General features: G+C 32.9%; 1 protein-coding gene across 23 annotated transcripts in view; it reads left to right on the forward strand.

The window, feature by feature from the left end:
- pacs1b (phosphofurin acidic cluster sorting protein 1b) overlaps positions 1-6,703 on the forward strand; it is a 113,855-nt gene extending 107,152 nt beyond the window's left edge. For 4 of the 23 annotated variants that reach the window (XR_015495145.1, XR_015495151.1, XR_015495154.1 and 1 more), the window contains exons 24-26: positions 103-1,630; positions 2,292-5,405; positions 6,207-6,376. Coding sequence is in view for 4 of the 23 variants with exons in the window: in XM_087260248.1 (XP_087116374.1) it covers positions 103-221 (119 nt within the window). In the remaining 19 variants the exon portion in view is untranslated. Of the gene's footprint in view, positions 1-102 lie in introns of all 23 variants that reach the window. The other 19 variants (XM_087260248.1, XM_087260249.1, XM_087260250.1 and 16 more) reach the window with 11 other exon arrangements.
- Positions 6,704-11,330: the final 4,627 nt, after the last annotated feature.

Raw genomic sequence — 11,330 nt, forward strand, 5'->3', positions numbered from 1 at the left:
ATGTGTACTGTTGGTGTGCCTTCAGAAACAGGGTTGGGAAACACTGAGTTAAGCAACTGAACAGTACAGCAGAAAATAACTGTATTCCTCGTTTTTTTCTAGTCACTATTGATGGAGGAGAGTGGAACGACGTGAAGTTCTTCCAGTTAGCCGCGCAGTGGCCAACTCACGTCAAGTATCTGCCAGTGGGATTATTCGGCTACAGCAAACCGGCCTCTTAGAACCGCCCACTTTCCCAACCCCGCCTCTTCAACCTCCAAGCCGACGCCCCATCGCACACCGTTCCCGCCACTCAAAGAATGCTGGCCAATCAGAGAAGAGACAGGACTCTCTCCTGTGACAGACGGTCTGCTGGGAGGGTGGAGTTGAAGACGTCCCATAGACTTTTATCAGCGCTAGTCACTTTTATTTATCAAAGGTCCCAGAGCCACTTATGGGGGCCAAGCACAAATTTGGATACACCACCCGTCAGTCATCAGCCTGACTATTTAACAGCATGACACTGCTTAATGAGTCACCTCGAATATGATCCGTAACATCGCTAATGTCTTTCGTCATTGGCCGCATAACCAGCATAAACAAGAAATGCAGCCAAAATCTACCATGGTAACTGTGTTTGCCAAAAAATTTATTTATTTAAAGAGACAGTACACCCAATAATCAAAGTTATGTCATGCTTTACACTTGAGTGACTCAAAGGAAGATATGCATTACTTCACTGGAAGGGGTGTTCATAAGACTGTCGTGACACATTAATAATCATGACATGACACACAGCATGAATATGAATGAGATTTATGCATGCTTATGTCACCTGTCTTTAAGTGTCAGTTATTACATTTTAAATGCAAAGGTGACTTCATTTTAAATGTATTTGTTATGACATCTTGACAAAACCAAGACAACATGATCTGTCATAAACATGTCATAAACATGACAGTCACAAGGCCAATACAATTATCATTAATATAAACATTTGACACTTTTTTACATTTTAATGACAAATTCCATAGTTTATGATAGGTTTATAACAACTTATAATGTCCTAATGTCAAGTTGTCATAACAGCTACAATAACTGGTTATGATATATTTATGTCAAGTTGTCGTAACAAAGACATCTCAAACAATGTCATCTTTGTATTTGAAATGACTTAACTGAGCTTATGACACTTAATGACAGTTGTCATAAGCAAACATAAAATGTCATTTATACTCATGATGTGTCATGTCATGATTAAAAGGTCTCATGACAGTCCTATGAACACCGACTTCAAGTAAAGTGTTGCCAGATATGGTTTCCGAAAGTGTATCTGGTAACACTTGACTAAAAGAGGTGTTCATAAGACTGTCATGACACATTTATAATCATGACATGACACACGGCATAAATATGAATGAGATTTATGCATGCTTATGTCATCTGTCTTTAAGTGTCAGTTATGACATTTTAAATGCAAATGTGACTTTGTTTGAAATGTCTTTATGACAACTTGACATAACAAAGACAAAATGACTTGTCATAAACCTGTCATAAACATGACTGTCACAATGCCATTATAATTGTCATGAATATAAACATAAATATACATACATTTATTTACATCTTAATGACAAATTCCATAGTTGAGGTCAAGAAAATAATTAATGGCACATATAAAAATCATGACACAATTATAACGGTCTAATGACAGGTTTATGACAGGTTATGATGTCTTAATGTCAAGTGGTCAAAACACATACAGACAGGTTTGGATGTGTTTATGTCAGGTTGTCATAACAAAGACATCTCAAACAATGTCCTCTTTCTATTTGAATTGACATTACTGAGCTTATGACTCTTTATGACAGTTGTCATAAGCAAACATAAAATGTCATTCATGTTCATGATATTTCATGATCACAAGCTTGTCATGACAATGTTATGAACACCGCCTTCAAGTAAAGTGCTGCCAGATATGGTTTCCGAAAGTAGATCTGGTAACACTTTACAAAAAGGGGTGTTTATAAGACTGTCGTGACACATTTATAATCATGACTTGACACGCAGCATTAATATGAATGAGATTTTATGCATGCTTTTGACAACTGTCTTTAAGTTTCAGTTGTGTCATTTTGAATGGAAAGATGACTTTGCTTGAAATGTTTTTATGACAGCTTGACATTAATTAGCAAGACAACATGACTGTCATAAACATGTCATAACCATGACTGTCACAAGGCCATTATAACTGTCAGGAATATAAACATATTACATTTATTTACATTTTAATAACAAATTCCATAGTTGAGGTCAAGAAAATAATTAATGGCACACATAAAAGTCATGGCACAATTATAAAGGTCTAACGACAATCATGTTTATGACAGGGTTATGACAGGTTATGATGTCTTAATGTAAAATGGTCAAAACAAATACAGACAGGTTTGGATGTATTTGTCAAGTTGTCATAACAAAGACATCTCAAACAATGTCCTCTTTCTATTTGAATTGACATAACTGAGCTTATGACTCTTTATGACAGTTGTCATAAGCAACCATAAAATGTCATTCATGTTCATGATATGTCATGATCACAAGCTTGTCATGACAATGTTATGAACACCGCCTTCAAGTAAAGTGTTGCCAGATATGGTTTCCGAAAGTATATCTGGTGACACTTTACAAGAAGAGGTGTTCATAAGACTGTCGTGACACATTTATAATCATTACTTGACATGCAGCATTAATATGAATGAGATTTTATGCATGCTTTTGACAACTGTCTTTAAGTTTCAGTTGTGTCATTTAAATGCAAAGATGACATTGCTTGAAATGTTTTTATGACAGCTTGACATTAATTAGCTAGACTAATGACTGTCATAAACATGTCATAACCATGTCCGTCACAAGGCCATTATAACCGTCATGAATATAATTATGACATTTATCTACATTTTAATGACAAATTCCATAGTTGAGGTCAAGAAAATAATTAATGGCACATAAAAATCATGACACAATTATAAAGGTCTAATGACAATCATGTTTATGACAGGGTTATGACAGGTTATGATGTCTTAATGTAAAATGGTCAAAACAAATACAGACAGGTTTGGATGTATTTGTCAAGTTGTCATAACAAAGACATCTCAAACAATGTCCTCTTTCTATTTGAATTGACATAACTGAGCTTATGACTCTTTATGACAGTTGTCATAAGCAACCATAAAATGTCATTCATGTTCATGATATGTCATGATCATAAGCTTGTCATGACAGTGCTATGAACACCGCCTTCAAGTAAAGTGTTGCTAGATATGGTTTTTGAAAGTTTATCTGGTGACACTTTACAAGAAGGGGTGTTCATAAGACTGTCATGACACATTTATAATCATGACTTGACACACAGCATTAATATGAATGAGATTTTAAGCATGCTTTTGACAACTGTCTTTAAGTTTCAGTTGTGTCATTTAAATGCAAAGATGACATTGCTTGAAATGTCTTTATGACTGCTTCACTTTAATTAGCGAGACAACATGACTGTCATAAACATGTCATAACCATGACTGTCACAAGGCCATTATAACTGTCATGAATATAAACATATGACATTTATCTACATTTTAATGACAAATTCCATAGTAGTTGAGATCAAGAAAAATATTAATGACACATAAAAGTCATGACACAATTATAAAGGTCTAATTATAATAATGTTTATGACTGATTTATGACAACTCATGATGTCTTAATGTCAAGTTGTCATAACAACTACAAAGACGGGTTATGATATATTTATGTCAAGTTTTAAAAAAGTAATCTCAAACATTGTCATCTTTTGTATTTAAAACGACATAACTGGGTAATAACACTTAATGACAGTTGTCATAAGCAAACATAAAATTTCATACATATTCATGATGTGTGATCATGAACTTATCATGACAGTCTTATGAACACGGCCTTGAAGCAAAGTGTTGCCAGATATGGTTTCCAAAAGTATATCTAGTAACACTTGACTAGCAGGGGTGTTCATAAGATTGTCATGAAACCTTTATAATCATGACATAAACAACTCTTTATTGTTGAACAGAAGAGTTAATGTTCATTTTTGGGTGAACTGTCCCTTTAAATGAAATGATAACAAATGAATACGGAAGCTTTCAGAGAAGTGGTGGATTCTATAATTACCATGGTCATTTTTTGTAAACAATGTTTTCGTCCCATTTGAGGAAACTAAAAGCACCAGTTAATATTCTAAAACTATAAAAGCTCACCTTTTTTATAAAATGGGCGGAGTTACATGCCAATGCCATACCCATTATTGGAGGCGGGGCTATAAGATGCCCATCAGCCGACTGTAACAAAAAAATAATCAGCTTTTGTTTTGTCCCTCTCCCATTCCTCTAAATGCATTGTTGACCTGCATGTCTTAAACTACATCACCCATAATGCACCAAGTAAACAAGCGTAATATTAACACTAGTTCACCTGCGCACATGCTGGCATTTTATTTACAGAAAGCTGAAATCAAATACTAGTTCGCATTAATATGAAGGTAGTCTCTGTCCACTAGAATAATTTCAGATTTCGTGTCATAGTCGTTTTACACTCAGTATGCTTTTACGTGTCCGTTTATCATTTGTTTTTTAAAAGTGTCCTTTTAGCTTATGTAGCTCATCTAAATGTTTTTATTTAGTTTTTGTAAAACCATCTCCAAAGATCTCTGGCCAATCAGAATGTAAACATTACAGGATAAAGGAGTCGCCTTCGAAACATGAAGATTTAATGACAGAAAACAAATCAGCACAAGGCCTGACGTTGATATTGGATAAATACCGAGGAGGATGTAGTTGTATTGCTTCTGTTGATTCTCGCGTGCATCTTTACATATGGAAACTGAATTAGGGCTTCATGTTCGTCAAATGCTATGCACTTAAAATGTCTTCATATCTTCATCCAAAGCACAAGAAAATGCCCGATTAAAACACACGATTCATGCGTAATGCCTGTATGCGTCTCAAAAAATGATTTTCTTACTTAATATCTTTGTTTTATTTATTATTTTTCAGCGCAAATCTAAATTTTCTTAAACCAGTCATATCAACAAACTGTAGAGAGCAATTAGTTGACCGAACTTGTAAAAAGTGAGTAAACCCGTTGCTTTTAAAGCGCTTGGTTGACTTTACTTAATAAAAGTGCGTAAACTTGTTGATTTAAAAGCGATTAGTTGACTTTACTCAATAGAAATGAGTAAACTTGTTGGTTTTACAGCGATAAGTTGACTCTACTTATTAAAAATGAGTAAACTGATTGATTTAAAATCAATTAGTTGACTTAATAAAAGTGAGTAAACCCATTGCTTTTAAAGCGATTAGTTTACTTCATAAAAAATTAATCTGTTAGTTTAAAAGCGATTAGTTGACTTTACTTAATAAAAGTGAGTAAAATTGTTGATTTTAAAGCAATTAGTTGACTTTACTTAATAAAAATGAATAAACGCATTGCTGTTAAAGCGATTTGTTTACTTCATAAAAAAAGAGTAACCCCATTGGTTTTAAAGTGATTAGTTGACTTTACTTAATAAAAGTGGGTAAACTTGTTGATTTTAAAGCGATTAGTTGACTTTACTCAATAAAAGTGAGTAAACTTGGTGCTTTCTAAAGGGATTAGTAGACTACTTGATAAGTGAGTACACCTGTTGCTTTTAAAGCGATTAGTTGACTTTACTTAATACAAGTAAGTGAACTCCTTGGTTTTAAAGCGATTATTTGGGTATAAAAGTGACTAAACGTGTTGCTTTTAAATCGATTAGTCGACTCAGTTAATAAAGTGAGTAAACCTGTTGGCTTTAAATCGATTAGTTGACTTTACTTAATTAGTTGACTTTACTCAATAGAAATGAGTAAACTTGTTGGTTTTACAGTGATTAGTTGACTCTACTTATTAAAAATGAGTAAACTGATTAATTTAAAATCAATTAGTTGACTTAATAAAAGTGAGTAAACCCATTGCTTTTAAAGCGATTAGTTTACTTCATAAAAAATAAACCTGTTAGTTTAAAAGCGATTAGTTAACTTTACTTAATAAAAGTAAGTAAAATTGTTGATTTTAAAGCGATTAGTTGACTTTACTTAATAAAAGTGAGTAAACTTTTTCGTTTTAAAGTGATTAGTTTACTTAATAAAAGTGCGTAAAATTGTTGATTTCAAAGCGATTAGTTGACTTTACTTAATAAAAGTGAATAAACCCATTGCTGTTAAAGCGATTCGTTTACTTCATAAAAAAAAAGAGTAACCCCATTGGTTTTAAAGTGATTAGTTGACTTTACTTAATAAAAGTGAGTAAACTTGTTGATTTTAAAGCGATTAGTTGACTTTACTCAATAAAAGTGAATAAACTTGTTGCTTTTATAGCGATTAGTTGACTTTACTCAATAAAAGTGAGTAAACTTGGTGCTTTCTAAAGGGATTAGTTGACTACTTGATAAGTGAGTACACCTGTTGCTTTTAAAGTGATTAGTTAATACAAGTAAGTAAACTCCTTGGTTTTAAAGCAATTATTTGGCTATAAAAGTGACTAAACGTGTTGCTTTTAAATCGATTAGTCGACTCAGTTAATAAAGTGAGTAAACCTGTTGGCTTTTAAATCGATTAGTTGACTTTACTTCATAAGGTGAGTTAACTCGTTAGTTTAAAAGCGATTAGTTGACTTTACATGATAAAGGTGAGTACACCATTGATTTTAAAGTGATTAGTTGACTTGACTCAACAAAAGAGAGTAAAGTTGTTGCTGTTAAAGCAATTCGTTTACTTCATAAAAAAAGAGTAAACCCATTGGTTTTAAAGCGATTAGTTGACTTTACTTAATAAAAGTGAGTAAACTTGTTGATTTTAAAGCGATTAGTTGACTTTACTTAATAAAAGTGAGTAAACCCAATGCTGTTAAAGCAATTAGTTTACTTAATAAAGAGTAAACCCATTCATTTTGAAGCGATTTGTTGACTTTACTCAATAAAAGTGAGTAAACTTGGTGCTTTCTAAAGGGATTAGTCGACTACTTGATAAGTGAGTACACCTGTTGCTTTTAAAGCGATTAGTTGACTTTACTTAATACAAGTAAGTAAACTCCTTGGTTTTAAAGCGATTATTTGGCTATAAAAGTGACTAAACGTGTTGCTTTTAAATCGATTAGTCGACTCAGTTAATAAAGTGAGTAAACCTGTTGGCTTTAAATCGATTAGTTGACTTTACTTCATAAGGTGAGTTAACTCGTTAGTTTAAAAGCGATTAGTTAACTTTACATGATAAAGGTGAGTACACCATTGATTTTAAAGTGATTAGTTGACTTGACTCAACAAAAGAGAGTAAAGTTGTTGCTGTCGAAGTGATTAGTTTACTTGATAAAAGTGAGTAACCTTGTTGGTTGTAAAGCGATTAGTTGACTTTACTTAATAAAGTAAGTAAACTCGTTGCTTTTAAATTGATTAATTGTCTTTACAAAAAGTGCATAAACCCGTTGTAACTCTGAACTGTTCAGTTGACTTTTGACTTTTTTTTTTTATAATTATGCACGGAGTTCATTTACATAATAATTTTAAGGCAACATGTTTACTTAAAAACAGTAAAGACAAGTAATCGCTTTAAAAGCAGTGAGTTTACTCACTTTATTAATTAAGGTCTACTAATTGCTCTTTACAGTGTTGCTTTTAATTACTAAAACGTATATAAAAATTAAAAGAAAGAGAATCCATAAAAACAAACGTATTATCTGTAGTAATTTTTCACTTACACGTATCTCAAATTTATAAATGGACGAATTTAAAACACAAATATCAAGTAAGAGAATAATTTCTTGCAGTACTCATGAGCTAAATGGCTAATTAGCATCATTTTTTTCAGCTACAGCTTCCCTTTATTTTTGTAATGGAGCTTGTTACATCACTGCTAACGGCAGCTTTCACAAAAGTAACGTGGTTTATTTTTTTTTATTCCGTCTTGAACTTTGTGAGGTATTCTTGTGAGTGGTAGATGAAGCAGCTAACAAAATGTCTCTGAAATGTGGTTTAAAATAATAGCAAAACAAACAACTATAAAAAAAACTATCTATGAAAATGATGTCGTGCCACAGTTTAGAGTGAAACCAGTGTGTTGTGCGAGTGTGTGTGTGTGTGTGTTTGTGGACAGTAGTGCTCGCTGGTTTGATTAGTCTGTGGTGTTAATTAATGAATTATACGCTCTTCACTTCAGTCAGTCTTTCCACGCAGCCGAATTCTATAACTGCTGATCAGTTATTATTAATACCATACAACGATCGCTACATAATTGATCTGTTGAACTCCTATTGTTATTATTATTAAATCACTTTCCAACTGAAAGGATGAAACCCGTCAAAAAAATTAAGTGAAACATCTCCAAGTTATATTTCACCACAAAAATTGGATGAAAGAAAATTTGTTTGGTTTAAATTCAATCCAGATTTAGGAACCTTTCGTATTATGCATTGCCATGGCATTTTATTGCAGTCCTGTTAAATTAAGAAAATAAATAAATTACCGTTTTGTTGCACACACACTTAAATTCACACCGACTTTTGATGGGAAATTAGAGATTTTTTTATTGTTATTTTTTTACCCTTGCTCATGTGCTTCGAATATAATTATTTTTCTGATTTTTTGGGGGTGATTTATGACCTGAATGTTTATCCAAAATCATTCTGAGTAACTCGTCATGCCGTCTGGGATGAAAATATCGTTTGTGTGGTTAAAAAGTATTCAGAACAACAAGTGTTAAGATCAAGATGGGTCAATTAGAATTTTATTTGTTTTTACAAAGAATCTTAGCAATAGTTTGGAAGTGTGAGTACATTTTTGTTGTGTGCATTAAACAGTCTCTTTTTCCACCCAGATTATTACACTGTAAAAGGTGACTTCTTGACTGAGTAAACTCGCTGCTTTTAAAGCAATTAGTTGACTTTGCTTAATAAACGTGAATAAACCACTGGTTTTAAAATTAGTTGGTTTATAAAAGTGAGTAAACGTTATGCTTTAAGCGATTAGTTGACTTTACATGATAAAGGTAAGTAAACTCATTGGTTTTAAAGTGATTAGTTGACTTCACGAAATAAAAGTGAGGAAATTTGTTGGTTTAAAAGCGATTAGTTGACTTCATAAAAGTCAGTAAACTTGTCGCTTTTTTATTGATTAATTGACTTAGTAAAAGTGAGTAAACTCGTCATTTTTAAAGCGATTAGTTGACTTTACTTGATAAAAGTGAGTAAACTCGTCATTTTTAAAGCGATTAGTTGACTTGATAAAAGTGAGTAAACCCGTTAGTTTTAAAGTAATTAATTGACTTTACTTAATAAAAGTGAGTAAACTTGTTGGTTTTAAACCGATTAGTTGACTTGATAAAAGTGAGTGAACTCTTTGGGTTTAAAGCGATTAGTTGAATTTACTTAATAAAAGTGAGTAAATTTGTTGGTTTTAAAGCGATTAGTTGACTTTACTTAATAAAAGTGAATAAACTTGTCATTTTTAAAGCGATTAGTTGACTTTACTTAATAAAAGTGAGTAAACTTGTTGGTTTAAAAGCGATTAGTTGACTTTACTTAATAAAAGTGAATAAACTTGTCATTTTTAAAGCGATTAGTTGACTTTACTTAATAAAAGTGAGTAAACCCGTTAGTTTTGAAGTGATTAATTGACTTTACTTAATAAAAGTCAGTAAACTTGTTGGTTTAAAAGCGATTAGTTGACTACTATAAGTGAGTACACTTGTTGCCTTTAAACCGATTAGTTGATTTTAAAAGCAACACGTTTACTCCCTTTATAAAGCGATTAGTTGACTTTAAAAGGTCAGTAAACTGGTTATCACTTGGAACTGTTAAGTTGACTTAAATTTTATAATTGCGCATTTCATTCATTTAATTAATAATTGTAAGGCAAAGTGTTGACTCAAGTTTTTTAAGTAAAGTCAACGAATCACTCCAAAAGCAACAGATTTACTCACTTTTTAAAATAAAATCATCTTTTTACAGTGTAAAGACCTTCTAGAACAAAAACAACCCCTATTGATATTGAGAATAAACAGCGAAGAGGTTTATACAAATGCTCGGTGATTTTGTCCCACTTGCTGTCCGTGTTTAACCTTGCATGATCAGCAAACGCACAACAACTTGCAGCAAACTTCAGAAGAAAAAAAGTTTAACAATCACAATAAGCGGCAACTATTTTACAGTCCGAGTTGAAATTTTTATACGTTTCTTGAAGGGGAAATTTTAAAAAAGAAGGGGCAAAAATACAAGAGTCACTGCCAAAGAGTGTCAGCTGTTACATTTTGTTGATGTTGTTTTGTTTTTGTATGTACGTCTGGAGAAATGGCGTTCAGTATTTGTGGAGCAGTCTGGAACGGGATTGTACCAAATTATTTCTTATTTCAGCAACTACTAATTTCCGTTTGGTCTCTCGAACATGGCCTGTGTCGTTATGCGTGTGCTGTGGAGTCTGTTTTCTGCCTGTCCTCGTACCTCTGTGTGTACCCGTGTTGATTCGTCAAGTGAAAATTATACGAAAAAAAACATGAAATGGATTCCAGCGTTCTGATTGGTCGACTTCTTATCCCAACAGCCAATCAGAACGCGAGCCACTTCGCCCAATGCATTTTTGTCAGTGTGATCCGTTGGAGAGATTCTTTTATGCCGCAAGCCGAGGGCGTACTATTATTTAGCTGTGAACGACGGAGAAGCCGAGCTTGTGAATGAGATACGTATTTTTGCACATGCATTTATTCTCTTTTCGCAGTCTTCAGCTCTTTGCCTTTTTGCCTTTAGACAAAAAAACGCTTGTACATATCCAAAGTGCTTGTAATATTGAACTCATGTTCCTTTATGGTGTGTTATTATTTTTTTATTTGACATGTTTTGTAGTACCGCTTTTTCATATATTGAGTTGTCAATCAATAGATGTGGTTATGGACAGTGGAAGTGTTACTTGTATCCTTCTTTTTTTATTTAATAAACACCTGATTTGTATTATGCCCGGTGTCCTTTGTGGGGTTTTTGGTATTTCAGATTGAAAAATTTAGTCTTTATTTCATGTTTTACAAAATGTTTTAATTAGTTTTTTTTATTTGTTAACTAAATTGCTTAACTTTCCCAGAGATGGGTTGCGGCTAGAAGGGCATCCGCTGCTTAAAAACTTGCTGGATGAGCTTGCGGTTCATTCTGCTGTGGCGACCCCTGATTAATAAAGGGACTAAGCTGAAAAGAAAATGGATGAATAAACTAGTTAACATAAACTACAAAAATACAGCAAATTTCAGGTCACAGGAAGTAGCATTTAGAAA

This window comes from Danio rerio, chromosome 7 (assembly GCF_052040795.2).
Source record: "Danio rerio strain M-AB ecotype USA chromosome 7, GRCz13ab, whole genome shotgun sequence".
Classification (NCBI taxonomy): domain Eukaryota; kingdom Metazoa; phylum Chordata; class Actinopteri; order Cypriniformes; family Danionidae; genus Danio; species Danio rerio.